The sequence below is a fragment of the Balaenoptera borealis genome (assembly GCF_965194805.1).
Source record: "Balaenoptera borealis genome assembly, chromosome: X".
Lineage (NCBI taxonomy): Eukaryota > Metazoa > Chordata > Mammalia > Artiodactyla > Balaenopteridae > Balaenoptera > Balaenoptera borealis.
The window spans coordinates 22,735,174-22,760,478 of NC_138881.1; the positions used below are offsets into that span (position 1 = coordinate 22,735,174).

A 25,305-nucleotide genomic window follows, 5' to 3' on the forward strand; every position below is an offset into this window, starting at 1 on the left:
AGGAGGGTTCTGTGACAGAGACAGTGCCTATAATTCCCTAATTTCCTCTTCCATTTTTCTCAGGTTTTCCTCCTGGCTATCCAACTTATATTTAATTTTTATTAAAAAAAATTATATTTTATTTTTTTGATATTAATCCCATAAATACTAATAATTCATTTGGTTGAGATGAGGCCCTTCTGAGAACCTCTGAAAATATGTTACTTTATCCAAATTAAAGGAAGCATCCTCAGGCCACTGCAAGACTAGATTCTTACAGGTATATCATGTCTAATGTGAGAGAGCTAGTACCTAGTAAATACTGAGAAAGAAGTGGCTTCCCATATTTTTCCATCATCAAAGCTGATGGTGATCCTGATGGGATTTTAGAGCCCATATTACCATGCATATTTTATAGTAAAATCTTGAATTTGACGGGGTTGGTTCTTCTGACAAATAATCCAAAAGGGCACAGAGCTAGAAGGAAGACTTTATAATTTAAATCTCTTACCTGACTGTTGTGTGTCCACAGAACTTCTGCTGATTCACTTGATTCAGGAACTTACAGAAGTCTTGTCCTCATTGCCAGATTTCTTGGGGTAATTTATTAGAAACAAACTCTCCTGCCAACTAACAAATGCCTTTCTGCAAAATATAGGAAAGAGAGAAAACAGTTTTATTATTTAATAAGAATTAAACCAGAATGTGACACTCATCACAGGCAATCTGCTAAAAAGATTGCGAAGACAGAAAGAGAGCTCACCCTTTTATACCACCAAACAAATACAACCCATTACACCCATGTTCTCAAGATAAGGATAACTGTTCCTCAAGTAAGAGGACGTGACAGCTCCATGTATTACACATACTTCATCCTAAATTCATCTGGTAATTGGGGCTGCCCTCTTTGTTAGATAATTGCCTTTATCCAAAGGAAAAATAAACTTGTCATACCTTTGTGAAAGGAGGCAGTTTTTTACAACTTGGAGACAGGTCAAAGTTAAACTCTTATGGAGTCTAGGAGATGGGGTGCTAACTTCCTTGATATTTATATGTCAAAGAGGTGGCTCCCAGTTACTTGAGAAAAACATTCCTGGGTTGTAAAACTGGCGAGAGGCTTATTTAGCTCTTAAAAGATTTACATAGATCTCAATGAGGCAGAGAAAGAATTTACAAGTTTTTTAAAGTAAATGCTCTAAAAAACGGGGGAGGGGGAGGGGAGTTTCGTTTCTTTTTTGCCCTGGGAAAAATAAAATTTTCTTATTTTATTTTATTTTTATTGAGGTATAATTGACATATAACATTTTATTAGTTTCAGGTGTACAACATAATGATTTAATGTTTCTACTTCTTCCTTATTTTAAATTTGTACTTGCTCTCATGTATGTCAAAGGGGAGACGGTACTTTCCTGATTATGGACATTATATAAGACTCCATTTTGCTAGCAGAAATGCTCTTGCTATGCTGGTGACCTTGAAGAAAAGATCTGTCATGTTGGACAGGTCTTTGGAGACCTATGGAAATGGCCAGTATGGAATGAGCCATGTGTCATGGAATTGCAAGCTGTGTTTAGGAACTGAGGCTGGCCTCTAACCAACAGCCAGCAACAACAACAACAAACCCCAAATTTCTTAGCACCATTGCCAACAAAGTGAGTCAACTGGGATTTTTCTCTAGTTGAGCCTTTAGATAAGAACATAGTTCAACTGACATGTTGATTGCAGCTAGGTGAGACTCTAAAGCAGAGACCACAGTTGAGTTCTACCCCGACTTCTTACACATAGAAACTGAGATAATAAATTTGTGTTCATTTATCCTGTTAAATTGGCACTAATTTGCTATGTAGCAGCAGTAGAAAATGGATACAAGAAGAATACTCTATTATACTGACCTAGCTATTAACCCTTTCTTTTGGCCTTTCTTCATTCCTTACATACCAAGTTTCCCTGCCTAAAGTGGTTACCTGGTAACAGTTAGAAAAAAGTTCATGAAACATTTGAGTGAGTAGGAGTTGTTCACTCCTGTCAGAGTTGAGGGTAGCTGGAAGGAAGTATGTGGAGCTGAAGTGAAGGCAGGCCTTGTTCTGGGCTGAGATGTACCTATGAGATAACCAAGTTAGTCCCCATCCTCCTCCAGTTCCCCTCAGCTTATGACCCTGTGGATTTATTTCTGGGTGACTTATTCCACATTTCGGGATAGACTGTCAACCTAAAGTCTTTCCCACTGGAGCTCCAAATACCATTCAGATAATGGAAAGTCCTCATTTACACATTTCCAGGGCACAACCTGCCCTGAGTGGTGTTAGTTCACTTGCTAGAGGAGCAGGCTCTCACAATGAGATTGTGCAAAGCTGCCTGCCCATTGTGGAATCAGGGTCACTCCCTGCTTCCCGACCTCTCTCCACTCAGAGTAGCCCTGACAACAACAAGGGAAAGAAATGTCTCCCTTGTACCATTAAGTACTCTAAACCCCAGTGTAAGCCTCTACAAAACAGTCTCCCTGATAAAGAGCAGAATCTGCAGGATACCTCCACGTGGGCAAAAGAAAAAAAAAAAAGGGAGCAGTGGAGAGGCCCTGGCTCCCAATTTCCTCACCCCACAGCAGGAGCACTCATTCTGGTGGAGAAGAAGGTGAGACACTGCCCCCATCACAGGTGGACAAGCTGGGACTGCCTCTAAGTCACTAATGTCTTCTTGGTTCTCTTCAGTGTGTCTATAATCAGCACTATATCCCCTGGTCACTATGTCTATAACACTATTGTCCAGGTTATGCTTCCTCAAAGTCTAGCGATTGACAGGTCAGTGGAGAGACTGGTGTAGAGGTAGATGGAATGAACAGATCATTGGCCCAGGTAGCTTTCTCCCAAGCCTGTGCGAAATCCCCATGCACTTTTCTTTGAAAGTGAAAGCCCGAGATGGTATCCAGGCCAACTAAGCTGGGGACAAGGGGACTGAAGGAGCTGCCATTTCTCAGAAGGAGCTGACATTTCTTCTTCCTCTTCAGCTCACATCATTCCCAGTCCTTCTGTTACTCAGTTGACTGATGTCCCCTTTTCCTTTCAGCCCTTTCCTTCCAGATGCCCTACTTGAACAATGCTGGTATCTCTCTAGTTCATAGAAAATACAAAGTTTTTTTGCTCTCCTCAACTAGATGTAACTTTGAAAATTACCATAATATATATAAAAGAAGGTTTTTAGTAGCCCCCAAAATTGAATTTTGTGTCTAGTGTGAGGGAGTGTTCCAGTTGCATTATTTTTCAATTTGGATATACAGTTGTTCCATTATCACACCTTAATAAAAAGAGTGTTCTTTCTCCGCTTCTCTGCAATGGCAGTTTTAATAATCAAAGGTCCACGTATAAGTGGGTGTTTTAGGACATTCTATTCAGTTCTATTGGTCTATTTGCTTATATCGGCACTTAAAACACAAATTTTTAATTACTGTAGTGTTTTTAAAAAAGTAATTCTTAACATCTAGTAGAGTAAGTCCTCATATTTGTTTTCTTTATCAAGAGCATATTGACTCTTCTTGGCCATTTGCAAATAAATTTAAAGTTTAGAATACGCTATCAAGTTTCACATACAAAACCTCTTGAGTTTCTCTTGGGAGGACTGGGTATTACCATACACGACAGATTAAAATTGGGGAGAATTAACATGTTTACAATATTGAATGCTCCTCTCCATGAATATATGATAATTCCCTATTTAAGTTTTTGTTAATTTCTCTATTAATAGCTGTATATTTTAAATTTTTATTATATATATTTTTATATGAGGCATGGGTATTTTATTTAGTAATTTACAAGTTATATTTTGTTTAATTTCATGGTCACATGTTTGTTGCTGCAGAAACAAAACGCATGTTTACATATTGACTTTATACCCACCAACTTTTAAAAATAACTGTATTGATTTCACAGGTTGTTTTTATTTATTGTTCTTGTTTTCATAGATATCCTTTACTTTCAAAGATATTCTTTGCCTGGTAGCATAATTTCCTTTATCATGAATGAATAAGTTTTATAAAACACTATTCTGTATCAATTTAGATATGATTTTTCTCTCATTTAATCTGTCCACAAGGTATGCCAGCTGTGGATTTATTCTCCCTCAGATCGATTCCTCACTCTTCTGCTCTGCTCTTTAGTATAAAATCTCTGACTCTCATTTCTCATGCTCTGTGCTCTCCAACACCTGGATGCCAGCTCAGTTAAACCAAGGAGCGACAGCTGCAGAGTAGAGCCCAGGAGGATCCAAGTGCCCAGAATCCTTCACCTTCTTCCCCTCTGAAGCAGGTGGTTTCCCTTCGATGGCCACATTATCTCCATGGCTCCAACTTACCTCAGTAACAATACTTTTTCTCTTTGTTCCTCTAGCCTAGAGGCGGGAATGCCTTTTTAAGTTGCGAAGTATTGTTTTGCTCAATTCTCCCCAGTTGGCTTCTCAAGTAACCAATCTCCTACACTAAATTCTCCAAATTGTATAGAGTGATTTCTGTTTCCTGGATAACAGTTGACCAATTACAGATAACCAATTTTATTGATTTATTTTTTCATGTGAAAGCCTCCTTTCAGTCCTAAGAAAAACTTAACTCTGTCACGTATGTGTGTATACACAAACACACACATATATATTCAAAAACTCTAACAGTATAATGGAGAGATTTATTCAACTTTTAAAAATTTCAAGCACTACACATAAAGCTCTACAGTATAACCTGTGAGAAAGAGTCCAAGTGGTACTCGAATATTATAGCCTTAAATACATTTACCAGAAAAAAAATTTTAAACATTCAAATGATTCAAGAGCTATAGAAACAATAGCACATTACATTCAAATAATTAGAAGGTAGGAAATAATGAAGATAAATGCAGAAATGATGAATTAGAAGGTAGTAGAGCCAACTAATGAAAGCCAGCTCTTTGAAAATATTTCTATAATACTTTCTGTAGGTATTATCAATTACAAAAGAAAGAAGCATAAATAAGTGATATTAGTTCAATAAAATTCTGTAAGATATACCTACAGAAGAGATTTAAAGGCTATAATAGAACACTATAAATACTTTTACCCTTACAACAGGATAACAAATGGTGGATAAGGAAAAAATTCTACCTAGAGAATTTTTTAGCTAGTAATCACAAAGGAATGCTAGAGTTACCATTCTGCAGCCCCTAATGGATTAATGGCTGAGGGTGATGAACCTCAATGACTGGCAACATCACCACAAAGGAGATAACAGACATCATGTATCTCCTAATGGAAATGCACAGTGTCATCTTTGGAGTAATGTTACCAATAAATAAACCTTCATCTTCAAGGGTCTTTCTATTATTATTGAGGACTGTTGATGTTGAGTATCAGGTATATTGGGTTCATTATTCTATTCTCTGTGCCACTGTATGTTTGAGAATTTCAATAACATGATTTTATTATAAATAGTATGCCTCTAAATTTAAAAATCCAACTGACATGGAAGATTTTTTAGCAAAATATAAATGACTAAATAGGTCCATAAAGAAACAAAAAACTTAATCTAACAATAAAAACTAAAACTGTAGTTAAAACCCATGGAACTCTCAAAATGTTCCTGGAAGCTTCTTATACCAAATGAAGGAGGAATCAATCAAAATTTTATATAAACTCTTCCAAACCATACAAAAGATAGGAAATGACTCATCCACTCTAATGGGGTAGCGCTCCTTGATACAAAGACGAGGTAAGGATACCCTGAAAAAAGAACATGAGTCAAGTTCACTCATATAGAGACAAGTCTTAAATAACTTCATAGCACATGCAATGTAGTGGTGAATTAATAAGAAAAAATAGGCTGTGTCAGAGGAATGCAAAGAAGAAATCACATTAGAAAACATGAATCAGAATTCACTATACTAACAGATAAGGGAGAAAAAGCACTTGATCATGTGCAGGGGTAAAGAAAAAGCTTTGATAAAAATTCAACATAAATTAATGGTAATAACTTTTAGCAAACTTATAAGAATGGAATTACCATATCATAGTCGTCAGCAAATATACATAAATGTGAAATATTAGAAGCATTCCCAATAAAGTCTGGAAAAACACACAGATGTATGATACCACAAACCTGTATGTGAATGTATAGCAGGACACAGCCAAGAACAAGAATAATAAAATAAATATATGAACAATGAAAAAAACAATAATAGTACCAATATGATTTTATAATTAAAATACCTAAAGTAATAGGCAAACACAATATTCAAATGTATAAGGAACATCAAAAACCTAGTATATTGAAAATCACTACAGCAAAATCAGAAACCTGGTCACACAAAATCGATAACTAATTAGAACACGTAAAGGACAATCCCATTCACAACAGCAACAATATCTAAAACGTACCTAAAATGAAACCCTACAAAACTGTACAAGATCTTTATGAAGACAACTATAAAAATTTACTGATAGAGTTAGAAAAAAAATGTCCCAAATAGAGCAGTATAATATGTTTATTCAGGGGAACAGAATATTGTAAAGAAGTCAATTCTCCTTAACTTATTTAGTTTTAGTGCTGTACCTGTAACTTCCAAGATGACAACCAAACTCCAGGTGCTGTCTCCTGTGCCCCAAATCAACCCTGGAAAAACTAAAGAAGGAATAAACAAAATGATATCAACATTAACAGTATAGCAATAATAAGAAAACCCTGAGGGTACTAAGTCTGTACTGAACAAGTGCTTGTGTGAGGGCAGTTGAGATAGGTCTAGGGAAGACAGGATCATTTGAAGCAAAGGTTTTAAAGTTTAGCCCTTATTTCTCCCAGTGTGCCCTGGGTGGATGAATTTCCACTGCCTCACTGAACTTGAGGGAACTTGAGGCAGCTCCTCAGAGCCCACACGCCAGGACTATTGGGTTATGCCAGGACTATGGGATAATATCAGAACAGCACCAAAATTTGGTTGGTTGAGGTAATATGAGTCCAGAGATTGTCCTAATAACCACCTGAAACTTCTTCTGCTGGTGAAGACAGGGCTTTTTTTTAATGGTCATCTTAATAGACTATAAGGCATGAATGGAAATAAAATAGTGAGAACACTTGAGATCTCTTCTTTCAGCAAATTTCAAGTATATAACACATTATAATTAACAGGAGTCACCATGCTGTACAGTAAGTTTCCAGAACTTATTCATCTTATAACTGAAAGTTGTACCCTTTGATCAGTATCTCTGCTTCTCTCTAACCCCCCAGGCTCTGGTAATCACGATTCTGCTCTCTGTTACTAGGAGTTCAACTTTTGTTTTTTTGGATACCACATATAAGTTAGATCACGTGATATTTGTCTTCCTGTGTCTGGCTTATTTCACTTAGCATAATGTCCTCCTAGGTTCATCCATGTTGTTCAAAATGATGGGATTTCACACCACACACACAAAAATGGTAACTATGGGAGGAGATACGATAAATAGTTTCGCTCTGGCAATCATTTCACAATGTACCCATATATCCAAACATCACATTTGATAAAATATACATAAAAAGCAACTTTTATTTGTCAAAATATAAAGAAAATATTGAAATAGAAATAGCAAGTATCACAGTAATTTCACATAAGAAAAAAATTCATTCCAGAAAATTTGATTAATGACACTGATATCATGCAAGAGAGGTCCCAGGGCTAAAGTTAGGAAAGGGAAGAAACCAGTTAGAATGGGCATCATCAGAAAATCTACAAACAACAAAAGCTAGAGAGGGTGTGGAGAAAAGGGAACCCTCTTGCACTTGTTGGTGGGAAGGTAAACTGATACAGCCACTATGGAGAACAGTATGGAGGTTCCTTAAAAAACTAAAAATAGAATTACCATAGGACCCAGGAATCCCACTACTGGGCATATACCCAGAGAAAACCATACTTCAAAAAGACACATGCACCCCAATGTTCACTGCAACACTATTTACAATAGCCAGGTAATGGAAGCAACCTAAATGCCCACTGACAGACGAATGGATAAAGAAGATGTGGTACATACATACAATGGAATATTACTCAGCCATAAAGATGAACGAAATTGGATCATTTGTAAAGACATGGATGGATCTAGACACTGTCATACAGAGTGAAGTAAGTCAGAAAAAGAAAAACAAATACTGTATAATAACGCATATATATGGAACCTAGAAAAATGGTACAGATGAACCAGTTTGCAGAGCACAAATAAAGACACAGATGTAGAGAACAAACGTATGGACACCAAGGGGGGAAATGGTGAGGGGTGGTGTGGTGGTCGTATGAATTGAGAGATTTTGATTGACATATATACACCAATATGTATAAAATGGATAACTAATAAGAACCTGCTGTAAAAAAAATAAATTAAATAAAATTCCAAAAAAAAAGAGGAATTCCAAGACTCATAGAACTCAATGCAACTTCCCTAACCCAAGACATTGAAACCCACAGGATTCTCACCTCCTACAGCCATTTCCAGGAAGCCTGAGGCAGAACTGTCCATATGAGACGAGCCTGCACTTCACACCAGCAGTCTCAGGGAGCTGATGTCTTTGATGCGAGGCCTTGGCCTCAGGTCAGCAGATGGGAGGTAGCCCAGCACCTACAGGGAGTCAAGAGAAGACACTGAGAGAGGATTGAGAGCAGCATCCACCATAGAACAGGGGGCCCCAAAGAGGCCTCACTGTCAGTCTCGGGGGACCCAGGCATGGCTGTGAGGCTCAGGCCCCCAGATACTTCCGGCTGGGGGTGCCGACAGAAATGAGAGCCAAGGTGTGACGCCTGCTGACTCAGCTCAGCAGAGGGAAAAGTCCCAGGACCTGCCGAGAGTCAATGAAAGGCCCACGTGCCAGTCCTGCGGGAAGCTCCGCCGGCACCACCCCACACCTCCCGTCCCGCCCCGCCCCGCCCCGCCCCGCCCCGCCCCACCCCACCCCACCCCGGCCGGGGTCCGCCCCGCCCCGGCCGGCCCGGACCCGCCCCGCCCCTGCTGTCCTCCTGGAGCCCAGATGCGCATGACCGGAAGTGACGTCCTCCTAACCACGCTGCGGGGGCGAGGCCATTTTTGAGAGCTGCCGTCCTGCGAGGGTGAGCCGCGGGAGGAGTCCCAAGTCTCGTCAGGTGTTAAAGTGTGAGGTAACCCCAGTTAGAAGTGCGGGGACACGCCCCCGACACCCCCAATCCCCTTTCCCTCCCCAAAGAGGCGGCCACACGGGCCCCGCCCACCCCGCCCCTGCTCTCGGCCCGAGAGGCTCGGGCCTGGCCGTTAGGCCCCAAGTCCATCCGCTTCCCCCGCGGGGTCTCGGGCAAGGAAGGCCTCGCTCTGAGGCTGGTGGACCCTGGCTCAGCTCAGTAGAGGGAGCGCCCCAGGCCCTGTGCAGTGAAGGACGGGACCCTCGTGGGGACCGAGGGGCTCCACACCCCAGAATGGCGGCCACGCGGACCCCGCCCCTGACGTCAGCCTGGGAGCCTCCGGGCAGGTCTCAAGATGGAGGGGCTCCCTCAGTGCGAACGCGGGCGGACGGACGGACGGACGGACGCGGGAGACTCAGGGAGGAGGGGGCCTTGTTCTGAGGGGCTGGCCGCAGGTCAGCAGAGGGAGGATTTCCAGGGCACGGGAGGAGTCAGGGTAAGGACCGTCCTCCCCGTCGCAAGGGCACCTCAGAACCCCTCCCCCGTTGTCAGCCGCTTCCTTCTGGCCACACACGGAGAAGGGAGGGCTGCTGTCTGAGAGGGGAGGTGCGGGCCAGCAGAAGGCGCGTCCCTGAGCACTCCCAAGAGTCAGCCCAAGCCCTTGAGTGAGGACCAGTGGGGCCGCCAACCACAGGGCCTCGACCTGTCTGCCGCACGCTGCAGGCTTGGTAAAACTCGGCCACATGCGGCCGCGTGCTCACCCTCACTGCCTCCTAATGAGACTCAAGGAGGTGCCGGCACTGGTGCGAGCACACGGCCCTCGGGGCAAGAGGGGAGCTCCAGGCTGCACCGGCCGTCCAGGGAGGACCCCGAGTGAGGACTAAGGGAGCCACCCACCCCGAAGAGAAGGGACGAGAGAGAATATGGCCTGTCCCCTCCTGCCAACCCGTAAACTCCCAAGAAAGGACTGTCAGGCTGAGACTGCCCGTCGTTTCCTCTGCCAGGTCCAAGGGAGGTTAGAGCTTTGTTCTGAAGGGGCCATCACCAGGCAGCAGAAGGGAGGGTCCCAGGACCCTTCGGTGGTGGGCTGAACGCTCCCTCCTTTCCTCCTCCTGGGTGTCATGGAAGGTGGTGGTGTCAACTTCAGAGCAGCAGACGGGATGGGGTGGGGGGGTTGGGGGGGGAGTCTTGCCAGCAACTGTCATCCTGACTCTGAATGGGAACCGCGAGGACCTACCTCCCCTGCCAGCCCCCACTGTCACCCCCGTACCGCCCAGGCAGGGCTGGCTGGCTGTGCCCCAAGGCTCACTCTACCGTCCTCCACAGGGGTCTCAGGGGACAGGCGGAGCAGGAGAACGGGAGCCCTGTGGGTCCTCGAGCAGTGCCCTCAAGGACCCTGCAGAGGCGGCCTTGGTTAAAGCCAGGGAGGAATCTCCCCGCTGAAGGTGCTCACAGCATCTCCTTGTCCCTCCCCCAGGTGCCCTCATTGCCTGCCTTCCTGCCCACACTCCCGCCTGCTGGCCCTGACCTGTGTCATCATGCCTCGAGGCCAGAAGAGCAAGCGCCGTGCCCGCGAGAGACGCTACCAGGCCCGGGCGGAGACTCAGAGTCTCAAGGGTGCCCAGGCCACTGAGGCGGCGGCGGCGGCAGCAGAGGTAGAAGAGTCGCCCTCCTCCCCCGCTTCTGTTTCTCGGGGTACTCCCCCGAGCTCCCGTGCTGCTGGCGCTCGCCGGGAGCCTCAGGGAGCCCCAGCCACTAGCTCTCGTGATGCAGGGGTTTCCTGCCCAGGATATGAAGAGGGTGCCCGGGCGAGCCAAGATGAGGAAAGTGCAAGTACCTCCCAGGCAGCACCTTCCACTCACAGCACTTGCATAGATCCTGTGACCAGGAATTCCGGCATGTTGGTGCAGTTCCTGCTGGAGAAGTACAAGTTGAAGGAGCCCATCCGGCAGGCAGAAATGCTGAAGAGTATCGACAGGCGGTACAAGAAGCACTTCCCTGAGATCCTCAGGAGAGCCTCTGAGAGCATGGAGCTGGTCTTTGGCATCGATCTGAAGGAAGTTGACCCCACCCGTCACTACTACGCCCTCATCCGCAAGCTGGCCCTCCCCAGCGAGGACAGTCCGAGTGATGAGTCGGGGCTGCCCAAGTCCGGTCTCCTGATGATTCTCCTGGGCATGATCTTAATGAAGGGCAACCGTGCCACCGAGGAGGAGATCTGGGAATTCCTCAATGCGGTGGGTTTGTATGCTGGGAGGAGGCACTCGATCTTTGGGGAGCCCAGCAGGCTCATCAGCGAAGAGTTCGTGCAGCAGAAGTACCTGACGTACCGCCAGGTGCCCAACAGCGATCCTCCGTGCTATGAGTTCCTGTGGGGCCCGAGAGCCCTGGCTGAAACCAGCAAGATGAAAGTGCTGGAGTTTGTGGCGAAGGTCAATGCTGACGTCCCCAGTGCCTTCCCAGATCTCTATGAGGAGGCTCTGAAAGATGAGGAAGAGAGAGCAAGAGTGAGAGCTGCGGCCAGGGCCGCAGCTCTCGCTCAGCGCAGTGCACGTTCCAGGGCCAAGGCCCGCAGCTCCTCCCACATCTAGGGAGGGAGGCCACGGGCAGTTTGTTCACTTTGTTTTAGAAGAGAGCAGTCAAGCTCCTAAATAGTGCAGAATAGTATTGGTAGAGGGAACAAAACATATATGTTCTTACAGTTTTAAGTAGTATGGTAGTTTAGGTGCAGTTAGTTTTAATAAAATATGTATCTTTTTTTCTTTTTTCCATATGAAGAATACCTAGTTAAAGATAGACAGATGATAGGTAGGTAAGTAGGTAGAGAGATGCTAGATAGATAGATAGATTTATGATAGAGATGTTTAGTATCTTTTCAAGTGTTATTACTTCATTGAAGGTTTATTTTGCTTCAGAATCTAAGTGTATTAATGTCACGGATGTCATGTTTATTGCTGTTCAGTTTTAAGATTAAGAGTTTGCTATTTGTAAAAAAAAAAAAACTGAAAAGCCTTCAATATTTTCCTTTTGCTACAGAACAGGGTAACATGGCATTGGAATAGGATTTTTCGTGGAAGTGAGAAAGAATCCCACAGGAAAATATTTGGGATCTCAAAATGGTGATACAAAAGTAAAGGCTGGTTAATTCTTAGTTTGTCTTCTTCTCTGTCTCTTTGCCTGTAAAATTAAATAATATATACCTAGATTTGCTTAGGTTATTCAAACTGTTTGAAAATTAAATGATAAATAAGACTTCTTGGTCATTCCTTCTTTTTTCTCTCAAATTAATTGACCATCTTCTCTTTGGAAGCCTCTCCAATACTACTATGGTTGGTAAGAAAATGAAGACCAAGCCACTGCCCATAGAATTTTTAGAGTCTAGCATCAGCTATCATGTAAGGAAGATGGTGAGATACACTCTAAGAAATAAACAAATGAAAATTTTTTTAAAAAGGGTGTGGAAGAGGAGGTTCCAAATGAGAGCAAGGAAGTGTAAGTTACCTGATGAAGGCAGCGTTGGGTCTTGGGCAACTTCTAGTCCCTCGGCAGGAAGTAATTATCAGTCAGGATGCATGGTGGGCTAGATGAAGCTGTGGGAGTGATGGAAAGGGCCACTCAGATGGTGTTTCTCAGAGTTGAGAGACTAAACCTGGAATGGAAAACATATCTTCACAGTTAACTTTGGGATGTGGAAAAACCAGAGAGAATCCCCACCTAGGGAATGGAAGGGGTCCTATGCACTGGCCCCAGGGCAAGTGAACATTCAACCTAGGTGTTTTAGGCATGAGCTGTCCAGAGAGTTTCTGAGAAAGGTGATACTCATTGAAGTGAGATGCCAAGAAGCCACTGGACTCTCTCTCTTTTTGTGGGATGGGATTGCCAGAGCTCGCTCCGTTAAAAGGGCATTTTAATTAGGTTATTTTGAGTGTAATTTGGCAAACTCTAAGGGAGGGCTCAAATTTTAGTGGCAATGGTATGAATGAAATTAGGGGTGGTTTGGATGAAAAGGCACCTGGGAGGGAAGTTGTTGGTCCTTGAAACAAATGAACTCCTAGTTGCATCCATCTGCAGAAGATGACCCCATACCAATATTAAAACAAATGCTCTAATAGGGAAATACTACTTAGTTTTACTCGCTTGGCATTTTGGCTGATGTGGATTTCTATATTGTTTGGAGTTGCATATTCTCTAATGTAGGCTGGAAATAAAATTCTGTGAAGGAAGTTTATCATTTGGGGTCAAAATCATCTTAGTAATAACTGCCATTCATTGAAAGTACCAAACTTTGTCTCAAACTGCCGGGTGGTTTACATACATCATGCATGCCTGTGGTCCTGCACTATAGACCTTTCCAGACTCATTTTGCAGATAAAGAAGTTGGAATATTCTCAAATTCAAGGCTGGTAAGTGACAGGAGCTGGACTGAACCCTGGCTCTGAATCCCTCTAGAGCCCACACTGTGCCACTCCTCCCAGGCTGAGGCCGACCTTGGGTCACTTCATTTTTCTGCTCACTAGTCCAAAATGTATTTCAGGTGTTAAAAAGCAGGACTTCATACCCCAAACATGGTTTTGGAATAAAAAGCTCCAGGAATACGTAATAAAAATATGAAAATAAAAGTGAGGTACAAATAAAGAAAGAGCATTTGGTGACAATATAACTATCTATGAAGGAAATGTCAGTAAACCTCAAAAGAGCAGGGGCTCACAAAGTCATTTAATTCAGCCCTTGCCCTGTAGAAAGTAAATCTATTAGAATTGAGGTTATATAAGGCTATATCTGGCCAGTGAAGAGAAGGAAGAGATCAGCATGTTTTCTCTGATAGCACAACACCTGTACTGGGGCCCTTGCTTGGCTGCAGCTTCCCATCTCACATCACTCCTAGGGCTCAACCTACTCTCTGCAAGATGTGTTGTAGGGAGATCAATTAAGAGTTTTCAAGGATGTGGCATTTCCCAAGAAGCCTTTCATAGAAGAGATAGGAGTCAAGGTGAATACTGATGAATGAGGACTGAGGAGACAAAAGCCACATAATAACTTAAGTCACAGAGAGACTGGCCTGTGTCTGCTCTCAGACTTAGAAGGCCAAGGCAGGGCTGCCAGGCTGAGCATCCTCTCACTTATTTTCAGGGTTTAGAGGAACATAAGAGCTTTGGTCTACATGGGTGACTTTTAAGTTGAAAGAAAGAGGAAACTTAGGGCCCTTCAGAAGTCAAGGTGAGGAACCTGAATGAGGACTGAGGGCACACCCCTACCCTGAACAGAGAGAGCCCCAAGGAGCCTGAATCCTGATGTCAACCCTGGAAGGGCACAGGTAGGAGTAGCCTCATGTGGCATTCCCAGACTTTGCCTCTCTGGCACCTCAGGGAGTGAGGACCTTAGTCTGAGGAGAGGGTCCTTAGGTAAACAAAGGAAGGAGTCCCAAGCCCTGCCAGGAGTCGAGGTGAGAACCCCGAGTGAGGACTTAAGGAAACCTCTGCCTTTAGACTGTGAGAGAACCCCACGGAACCATGCCCTTCCTGGTATCCCTGGGATACCTGGGCTTTGTTGACATGATGTGACATATTTCTTCCTATGGTGTCACACAGGGGTGAGGGACATGGTCTAAGGGGTATGGCCTAGGGCCAGCAGTGGGAAGATTTCCAGGTTTTTCCAGAGACCAGGTGAATACCCTGAGGACTAAGGGAACCACATACCCCATAACCGTAGAATTCATTCCTTACTCTCAGCCTCAGAAGACCAAGGACAGGTATGGTCAGATGAGGAGAATCTCACTTTCTCCTAGGGGTTTCAGGGTGGTGCTGGCCTTAGTATAAGGGGCAGGCCTAAGGGCAAGGGAGGGTGGAATTCCAGGCCATGACAGAGGTCAAAGCAAGGACTGGGGGATCATCTACCACTAAATAGAAGTGATAAGGAATCCAGCCCTGCTCCTTGTTACAGCCCTTGAGGATCCAGGGCAGGGCTATCAAGCTGAAGCTCCACCAACACTTATTTATATCAGGTCTATGGGAGGTGAAATCCTTAGTTTGAAAGTGTAGCCACCATTCAATGAAAGGGGTGGGGATATCAGGCCCTATGTGTAGCCAAATTAAGGACCCTTAATGAGGACTGAGGACTCCAGAGGCCAGGACAGAAAACTCCCCACTGAGCAGTCAGTACTGGGGGCACCTGGACAGGGGTGATAAGCTGAGTACCCCCTTCATTTCTTTCTCATAGATCCCAGGGAGGTTTGTGATGTCAACCTCAGAACAGCAGAGGGAATGGGTCCCATGACCTGCCACCAGTTAAATGATGGTCTTGGATGTGACATAAGAGACTCCTCAATGTAGAAGACCACCGGCTCCTGCTGTCGCCCCAGCATGCCTGAGGCAGGGGTGGCAGGATGCAGCCTAAAGATCACTCTAATTTCCTTCAACAGGTTTCCCAAGGGACAGGCTGATTAGGAGAACAGGAGCCCTGTGGGTTTTTAGAGCAGTGCCCTCAAGGAAAACTACAAATGTAGCCTTCCTTATAACCAAGGTGGTATTTCCCTGCTGAAGCTGCACACTCTCTCAACCTTCCTCATCCAGTGGACCCTTATCCCCTGCTCTTCTACTCACACTCCTGACCATTGTGCCTGAGCACAGTCATCATGCCTCGGGGTCAGAAGAGTAAGCTCCGCACCCGTGAGAAACGGGCCGCCAGGCCCAAGATGACTCCCAGAGTCACAGGAGAGTTCAGGCCACTGCAGTAATAGAAGAACCCCCCTCCTCCTCTTCTCCTGTTTTGGAAGATAATCCCCAGAGTTCATCAGCTACTGGGTCAAACAGCACTTCTCAGGGGTCTTCAAAAGCCCCATCTACTACCATCACTTCTTCAAGTACTTCTGACACAAGGTCTGATGAAAATGATAAGTCAAGATGAGGAACATCCATGTTCCTCTGATGTCTCACCTTCTACTGAGAGCACATACAGTGATACTCCAACTAGTCAGATGGATTTGTTGGAGCAGTTCCTTCTGCACAAATATAAAATGAAGCAGCCCATTATGAAGGAAGACATGCTGAAGATTGTCAACCAAAAGTACCAAAACCGATTTGCTGAGATTCTCAAGAAAGTCTCTGAACGCATTGAGGCTGTCTTTGCAGTTGACTTGAAGGAAGTCGACTCAACCATCCACTCATATGACCTTGTCAGCAAACTGAAACTCCCCAACAATGGGAGGGTGTGTCCTGGTAGGGGGTTACCTAAGACCGGTCTCTTGATGACAGTCTTGGGTGTAATCTTCATGAACGGCAACTGTGCCACTGAGGAAGACATCTGGAAATTCCTGAATGTGATGCGAGTATATGCTGGGAGGAAGCACTCCACCTATAGGGAGCCCAGGAAGCTCATCACCAAAGATTTCGTGAGGCTGAAGTACCTGGAGTACCGCCAGGTGCCTAACAGTGATCCTCCACGCTATGAGTTCCTGTGGGGCCCGAGAGCCCATGCTGAAACCAGCAAAATGAAAATCTTGGAATTTTTGGCGAAGTTCAGCAATACGGTTCCCAGTGCCTTCTCATCACAATATGAAGAAGCTTTGCAAGATGAGGAAGAGAGAGATCGAGCCAAAATTGCAGCCAGGCCTGGAAATACTGTCACTTCCAGGCATGTTCCATGGCCACGTCCAGCAGCTTCCCCCACCCTTACTGAAGTCTGAGACTTTTTAAAAATCATCCAGATAAGAAAATTTGACATCACAATAGGGATTTTTGTTGAAATGGGAAAGAATCCCACAATAAAATTGTTGGGATAATGGAATGAAAAAATAAAAAATAATTAAAAAGAAAACATGATAAACATTGATTTTTCTTAATCCTTTCAGTCTTCTGTTTTGTAAAATTAAATGATTTATACCTCAATATGCTTATTAAAGAATGTAGGAGGTATTAAATCTTAACAAGTTAGACCTCTTACTCACTTTCTTTTTTATTTCCCAAACGTCAGTTGAGCATCTGCTCTTTAAAAGGTTCTGTGCTAGTACCGGCAATGCTAAGATAAAGACCCAGCCTATGCCCATACAACTTCAGAAGCAAGGAGCTGCAGTCATACAAGATGTTGAGATGCCCTCTATGACTTACGGGAAAGTAAAAGGATAATCCAGAAAGAAATCTCTACCTGGGGCAGTGTATTGATTTGTTAGGGCTTCCACAACAAAATACCACAGAATGGGTGGCTTAAACAACCAAAATTTATTTTCTCACAGTTCTGGAGGCTGGAAGTCCAAGATGAGGGTTGGTTTCTTCTGAGGCCTCTCTCCTCAGCTGGCAGATGGCCACCCTCTTCACTTGGCTGTCCCTTTGTGTGCATATATCCCTGGTCTCTCCTTTTGTGTCCTAACCTCTTCTTATAAAGACACCAGTCAGATTGGGTTATGGCCCACCCTAATGGCCTCATTTTAACTTAACCAGCTCTTTAAAGACCTTATCTCCAACTACAGCCGCATTCTGAGGTACTGGGGTTTATGCCTTCAACATGAATTTTTGGGGGGACACAATTCAGCCCCTAACAGACAGAAATCTAAGGTGTCTTTGCTCTTATCTCAATGCAGGAGAATACAGTGCACAGACAGGTATTCTTTGCACATTGTCTCCAGGGAGTTTCTGAGACATAAGGGTTAACTGCCTTGAGGTATGTCAGGGAGGAGGAAATTCCCCCACTACCCCTTTGAGTTCTTGTGGTTAGACTAATAAAGTTGACACAAGACAAATTAACAGGAGAAAAAGAAAGAAACTGTAATTCATGTGCACGGAGGTGTCATAGAAATGGGACCTAGGAAGTAGCCAAAGCAGGCAGCTTTTATACTTTTTAGACAAAGAAACAATAAACTTGTGAGGAATGGACAGGACAAATAAACTTACATTTTGGGTAATTCCTTCAATTAGTAAGGAATCTAAACAGAATTTGGGCTTGGGGTAGTAAGTTAAAGAAGTAACAAGGTTTGTTTACACAGGCTTCTCTGCCTGAATTCCCTATTTCTGGCTACAAGGGTATCCTTCTACCTCCAGATGCAGGGAATGCATCTTTCACATGAGAGATTTATTTCCCGCTTTCAGGGAGACTGAAAGGAGGGTCGGAGTGCCCCTCCTGCACTGGCTGTTTCTTAAATAACTTTAATTCAAAATAATCAATATGCCATTGTGGTATATTTGGGGGCAGCCTGCCCTAAGCCTTAACAGTTCCCTCCTCTGAAACTTCCCTGGAAGTTTCACATATTAAGAGCTGAACTGGTCACTGTGGAGACAGAGAATGGGTTAGTAGAGTCCTCCATTTCATTGAACCAGTTTCTTAGTTCTGAGAACAGTTCAGTTCAGTTAAATTGTTGTATCTCATTTCAGGAGGCAGTGATGCAGATGGGCTCCCAAAACTAGGTCTATGGTGCAAGCAATATCAGGTATTTAATAAGAGGCATTTCTATGGAAACAAAAGAAAAACAAAGGTTAATGATTGGAGCTGGTTATAAACCAGTTTCTGAGCCCAGGGGGCGGTCAGTCAAGAAGATTTCTAGGTGTCAGGTTCGAAGCATCTATTGCAGTTTGAAATGTCTCTGATGATGTCACTGAGTGTTCAGGTTAACTTTCTGAGTGGCTCATACAGCAACTGGCTGTAGATTGTTTAAATATGAGCTGTTGTGGCAATTTCTCTGACGTTTATATCAAGTCGTCTAGCTTCAGTGTGCAGGGCTTCAGGAAAAGAACAGTTTTAGTTCTCAATGATTCAAGTCAAAAGGATGGGAGAGGGGAGCAGGTCAAGTTGGCAGAGGAGTAGGACATAGAGCTCACCTTCTCCCCACAGATACATCAAAAGAATGAGAGAAAATTGGAAATGTTAGTTTAGAGAGTTGCAGCCAGATACTGGAGGAAACTAGAAAAATTCAGGATCCAGTCCAGTTTACAGGTAAATGACAAAACTTCAAGGAAAAGTAATGGCACTAGAATCTAATACCCACAAGTGCGTAGTATAGTTTCTATTGAAACAATTTTTCTCTCTAAAATCTCCCTCATCTCTACCAAAGAAAGCAAAATTAAGACTAATTTGTTTGCAAAATAAGTCTAGATTCAATAAACTTGGCCTGATTATTTATGTTAAGTCCAGCAAGAATAGCAATTGGCCATATAGGCTCTTTTAAATCTGCTTTGCTGGAAGTTTTCATAAGGAGTCTCCAGAGTGAAATTTTAATAGCTTCTCAAGGCCAGGAAGCCACACCAAAGACTTGTCGTCAGAGTTCCTTTTATACCTAGAGATTTGGGTGAATTCCTCTCTTCTTGAAGTCCCCCAAATATCCTGAGGCTCCTGTGCCTGCCAGGAAGTGGCCTTCCTTACTCACCTGGTAAGGCTGCTGGGAAGCTGCTGGGAACTCTGTCAGCAAGGTCCTAGGCTGTTTTTTCAAGGGGCTTTATGGTTCCATAAAGTCGACCTTAGTTCCTTCAAGCTATCTGGTCATATCTGAGTCTACATGTATCTCTGTCAAATATGACATTCCAATCAAAGTCTTGGTAATATAACCAATGTTTCCAATTGTGTCCTGCTATAAGAACAGATTCTTATTCAATTATGCAAATAACTATTTTGCCAAGAAAATAAGAATACTCACTGAGACTTTCTGAATTCTGGAGTGATCAGGTAGGGACAAAAAGATAAATGTTTAAATTCTATTTACAAAGGTATAATTTATCAAATTGCTGTAAGTTAAAAAATTCCCTTATATCTGGAAAATGAAAGATTTTTAAAAATCAGTAATATTTCAGACAAAAAAATCATGAAACTTATAATCATATTCATCAATTCATTCGGTCCCATGTTAATTCTTGTTCTGCTTGAATCCAGTTTTTCCATTAGTTCTATCGATCTTCCCTGAAGATTGTGGGTGATAGGGACAGTGATAATTTCAAGAAGTTTGCAAGGTTTTTGTTAAGGCTTGTATGATTTGCCCAGGGAAATCTGTGCCTTGATCACTGGATATTATAAAAGGTATACCCCAAGTGGAGAACACATTTTCTAAACAGTTTATTTGCCACTGTGAGGGAATCAGCTTTGCAGCAAGGGAAGGCTTCAACCCATCCAGAAAATATACATACAATAACAAGAGTATTTTGATGACTCATACTAAGTGGCAAATAAATGAAGTCCAGTTGCAGGTGTTCAAAGGGTCCAGCGAAAGGAGGTCTTGAGGCCTCTGGGGACAAAAATCTTTTTTTTTTTTTTTTCTTCCCAGGGTTATGGACCTGCCAGGTCAGACATTGCTGGTAAACTTTTTGCACAGTTTTATAGAAATCTTCCTACCAATGTCTATTTATAATTTGAGTTATCTTAAATGGGGGGGGGGTTGCCAGAAAGCTGGGAGGAACCAAGGGACCATCTTGGGTTTCTCATAGCCCCAGCTATTTATTTTATAGCTATTGTTTACCCATTTAATTTCTCCAATTCAGAGGCAGACTGGTGCTATGTTAAACGGACATCAGGATGGCAAGTCTGGCGATTAAGGGTCAATTTTTTGGCAGAAGCAAAATGGACTTTATCCACACGTGCCACAATCTTTACAGATTCTTTTTTTGTTGCTGCCTGTGCATAAAAGTCAGCTTCAGTGTTTCCCTGATACTTGGGTTTAGTCCTTTTAGTGTGAGCTTCAATTTTGGTGACAGACAACATTTTATGCCAGGACATATAAGACTTCCAGTAATTTCACATAATTTCTGGAACACTTATAATACATACCTATACAGACACAACATAAAAAAGGCTTAACGTTACTTCTTATTTGACAATGCTTCCCATGTAATTTAACATAACAAATACTCCTAATTAGTTTAATATCTCTCTTTTTATAAGGAGAGAGAACAAATCTTTGAGATATTTCAGGGGCCCTCTGAAATAACTCATATCTCAAAGTTAGTTCTAAGTCAAAAAGACTTCATATAGAATTTGATTTGGGGGAAGCTTGTCAAAAATATCAAAGAGCCTTTAAAACACTTAGTCAAATAGGTCACTGTGAAACAATGCTTATTTATCCATTTAACCGAAGTAATAATTAAAGACTTCATAGGCAAATATAGAAGGTTATATGGTTCTGAGCAAAATTTCACTCTTTTAACACCCAGAGGACTATGTTTACTTAAGCAATCAAAGACCTGATAAAGATAAGACAAGACACTATATATATTTTTTGGTCAGACTCCTTCAAGGTAAAGAAAACCTTTCATAATCTCTTCTTATCAAGAGCAGACCAATAGAAAAAAAAAAAAAAAAAAAACCAAAAAACCTCTGTCCTTTTAACAGAGATAAAACCAAATTCCAATTCTGTACCAGTTTACTTTTGATACTTAAGCTCATTTACTTAATTAAATTGATTCTAATCTTATTTAGTCCTGACCACACATAAAATTCCTTTCCAAAGATTCCTTTTTTCACAAAACTTACAATTTTCTATGTCCATTTTAATTTGTGCCTTGTTTTCTTTCCCATTTAGAAATAACCAGCCTTACGGAAAATCACTTTCTTTTTCCTTAACAAAAACATCTCCATACCCTATAACTTTTCTTACCCCAAAACACATCCTATTTCTATTGCTATATCTGGTAGCTTTAACCAATATATTAATTAGAATTCTTAATCCTTTGAAATCTTAATTTTTTAGTGAAAATAAAGAAGTAAACAGTTCTGAACTGTATTAACATTTTGTGGCTTGGCAAACTTAAAAATACATTTTATAATTTCTAGAAATATATGTTATGTTATAGGATAATCTTTCAATAAAGCATAAGGTATATTTATTAGTAAACCCAAACATACTTAGTCTCTGTAGTAAGAGGTAAAAAATATGCAACCTTAGACTTGTTCAGCAGTTAATGTTTTAGTATTTTATCTTATTTGGAAATGACTAGACATTCAATGAATTCTCATCATTTAATTTAACTTAGCAAAACTCTAAGAGTGTAAATTACCAAAGAGATTTAGGAAACTATTTAGGTAGACATACCACAAAACAATTATTGTTAAAAAGTTCACCTGGGCTTCCCTGGTGGCGCAGTGGTTGAGAATCTGCCTGCCAATGCAGGGGACACGGGTTCGAGCCCTGATCTGGGAAGGTCCCACATGCCGTGGAGCAACTAGGCCCGTGAGCCACAACTGCTGAGCCTGCGCGTCTGGAGCCTGTGCTCCGCAACAAGAGAGGCCGTGATAGTGAGAGGCCCGCGCATCGCGATGAAGAGTGGCCCCCGCTCGCCACAGCTGGAGAAAGCCCTCGCACAGAAACGAAGACCCAACACAGCCAATAAATAAATAAATAAATAAATAAATAAATAAACAAACAAACCCAAAAAGTTAAAAAAAAAAAAAAGAAATCCATAAAAAAAAAAAAAAAAAAGTCATTTTGCACTCCAAGCTTAAGTCTCTCAACTCTGAGACACACCATGTGAAGAGCTGGCCCTTGTTCCTCACTCCCACTTAACTCCACATGACATAGCTAAACTTAAACTTTAATCTGAAGAACTTGCAGTTTCCCAAATGGATGTACCTTGGAGCATTTAAACTTAACTCCCACTTCACTGTGTTTACCTGGACCTCAACTCCCTCACTCTTTTTAATTGTCCCTCTTTGAGAAGTGTTTTGTTTAATCTCCATGGTTTGGGGATTTTCCAATTATCTTTCTGTTATTCATTTCTAGTTTAATTCCATTACTGACTGAGACAGAAATTGTGTGATTTCTATTCTTTTAAATTTGTGAAGATATATTTTATGGCCCAGAATGTGGTCTATACTGGTGAATGCTCCATGTGAGCTTAAGAAGTATGTGTCTTCTGCAGTTGGATGAAGTAGTCTATAGATGTCAGTTATGTCCAGTTGATAAGTGATGTTGATGAGTTCAACTATGTCCTTACTGATTTTCTGCCTGCTGGTTCTGTCCATTTCTGATAGAGGGGCACAGAAGTCTCCAACTATAATATTGGATTCATCTATTTCTCCTTACAGTTCTATCAATTTTTGCCTCACACGTTTTGATGCTCTCTTGTTAGGCAAATACACATTAAGGACTGTTATGCCTTCTTAGAGATTTGACACCTTTATCATTATGTAATTCCCTTCTTAATCCCTGATAACTTTCTGTGCCCTGAACTCTGCTCTGTCTGAAATCGATATAACCACTCCCACTTTATTTTGATTAACGTTAGCAGGGTATATCCCTCTTCATTCCTTTACTTTTAATCGATGTGTATCTTTGTATTTAAAACGGGTTTCTTTCTCTAAACAACATATAGTTGGGATTTGTTTTTTGATCCACGCTGACAATCTCTGCCTTTTAATTGGTGTTTTTAGACTGTTGATATTCAAAGTAATTACTGATGTGAATGGGTTAATATCTACCATATTTGTTACTGTTTTCTATTTGCTGCCCTTTTTTCTCTTATTTTTGTTTTATACTCTTTTTCCGCCTTTTGTGATTTTTACGTTAATTAACTTTATTGGGGGACTCACTTCACAATGTACATGTATATCAAAACATGACATTTCACACCTTAAATGTATATAATGTTTGTCATTCATACCTCAATAAAACTGGAAAAAATTAGTTGAGCATTTTATGTGATTCCATTTTCTATCCTTTATTGTATCAATTATTTTTTAAAATTTCTTTTCAGTGGTTGCCCTAGTGTTTGCAGTATACATTTACACCAAATGCAAGTGCACTTTGCAATAACACTACATCACTCTACAGATAGTGCAAGCAGCTTATAATCACAAAGTATTCCTAATTTTTCCCTCCTGTCCCTTGTATTATTTCTATTATTTATTTCACTTATACATAGGCCATAATCATCAAATACATGGTTGTAATTATTGTTTTGAACAAACTGATATCTGTTAGATCAATTATGAATAAGAAAAATATAAGTTTTCTTTCACTCTCATTTATTCTTTCTCTAATTCTCTTCTCTTTATATGGATTCTACATCATTTTCCTTCTTTGTGAAGGACCTCTTTTATTTTTTTCAAGGTCGATCTACTAGCAACAAATTCCCTCAATTTTTGTTTGTCTGAGAAAGTCTTAATTTGTTCTTCACTTTTGAAGGATCATTTTGCAGGATAGAGAAATCCTCTATTTTTCCTCTCAACACTTTAAATATTTCACTCCACTCTTTTCTTGTTTGTGTGGTTTCTGAGGAATAGTCAGATGTAACTCTTTGCTCTTCTAAAGATAGGTTGTTTTTCCTCTGGCTTCTTTTAAAATTTCTCTTTATCTTTGATTTTCTCCAGTTTGATGTGTGGATTTTTCCAACACTACCAAGCAGTTCTCCAATTCTCAGCAGACAGTGACTGGCTGTCCTACAAATTTAACTCAATTCTGACACTATCTACCTGGAGAATGCATCACATCCCCCAGGTTAAAGATTCAGTCCCACATGACTGAATCTACTTCAAATGCCAATCACAAGTCCCAGTTTGCTACCTGTACTTCTGACCTACTAGCTACAAAGTTCACAAGTGATTCTCAGTCCCACGCCCCTCTTAAACTGGACAGGATGGCTATATGGAACTGGAATTGTTTATTTCCCTTGTCCCACATCGAAGGATAGAGATGGCTAGAGTTGGGTATTTTATTTCTCCCAGACCAGTTGGGCTTTGATAAAACTCCAATAGATTAGGCTCTGATAATATAGTTTCTTCTGAGGGCAGGCATTGTTACGAACAGAATGCTCTGGCATATGTCAAATGATTACTTTTCCCTCCCTTTGCAGGAAGCCCAAAGGGATTTCTTTTCTAGTCTTCACTGTGACAATCTGGTAGAGCTCCTGGAGGTAAAATTCACAAAAATGTAGAGAGTTTTTTTTTTTTTAAAGATTTAATTTTATTTATTTTTGGCTGCGTTGGGTCTTCATTGCTGCATGCGGGCTTTCTCTAGTTGCGGCAAGTGGGAGCTACTCTTCGTTGCAGTGCATGGGCTTCTCCTTGCAGTGGCTTCTTCTGTCGCGGAGCACGGGCTTTAGGCACACGGGCTTCAGTAGTTGCAGCACTCGGGCTCAGTAGTTCTGGCATGCAGGCTCTAGAGCGCAGGCTCAGTAGTTGTGCCCACAGGCTTAGTTGCTCCATGGCATGTGGGATCTTCCCGGATCAGGGCTCAAACCCGTGTCCCCTGCACTGGCAGGTGGATTCTTATCCAGTGCACCACCAGGGAAGTCCCTGT

The 25,305-nt window shown here is 42.1% G+C and overlaps 1 protein-coding gene, 1 long non-coding RNA gene and 1 pseudogene across 3 annotated transcripts in view; 2 read left to right on the top strand and 1 right to left on the bottom strand.

The window, feature by feature from the left end:
* The window catches only part of LOC309620036, a 131,677-nt gene that overhangs the window by 90,029 nt on the left and 16,343 nt on the right, over nucleotides 1-25,305 (bottom strand). The gene's annotated exons all lie outside the window — the stretch shown is intronic.
* Nucleotides 10,118-11,702, top strand: LOC309619900 (melanoma-associated antigen B4 pseudogene; annotated as a pseudogene). Its single transcript has one exon. The product of its transcript is annotated as a melanoma-associated antigen B4 pseudogene (transcript).
* Nucleotides 15,731-19,630, top strand: LOC309619904 (melanoma-associated antigen B5-like). Its single transcript, XM_082375845.1, is given in 4 exon segments — nucleotides 15,731-15,780; nucleotides 15,783-15,994; nucleotides 15,996-16,680; nucleotides 16,683-19,630. Coding segments are annotated over 4 exon segments (1,038 nt in total). The 5' UTR covers nucleotides 15,731-15,735; the 3' UTR covers nucleotides 16,779-19,630.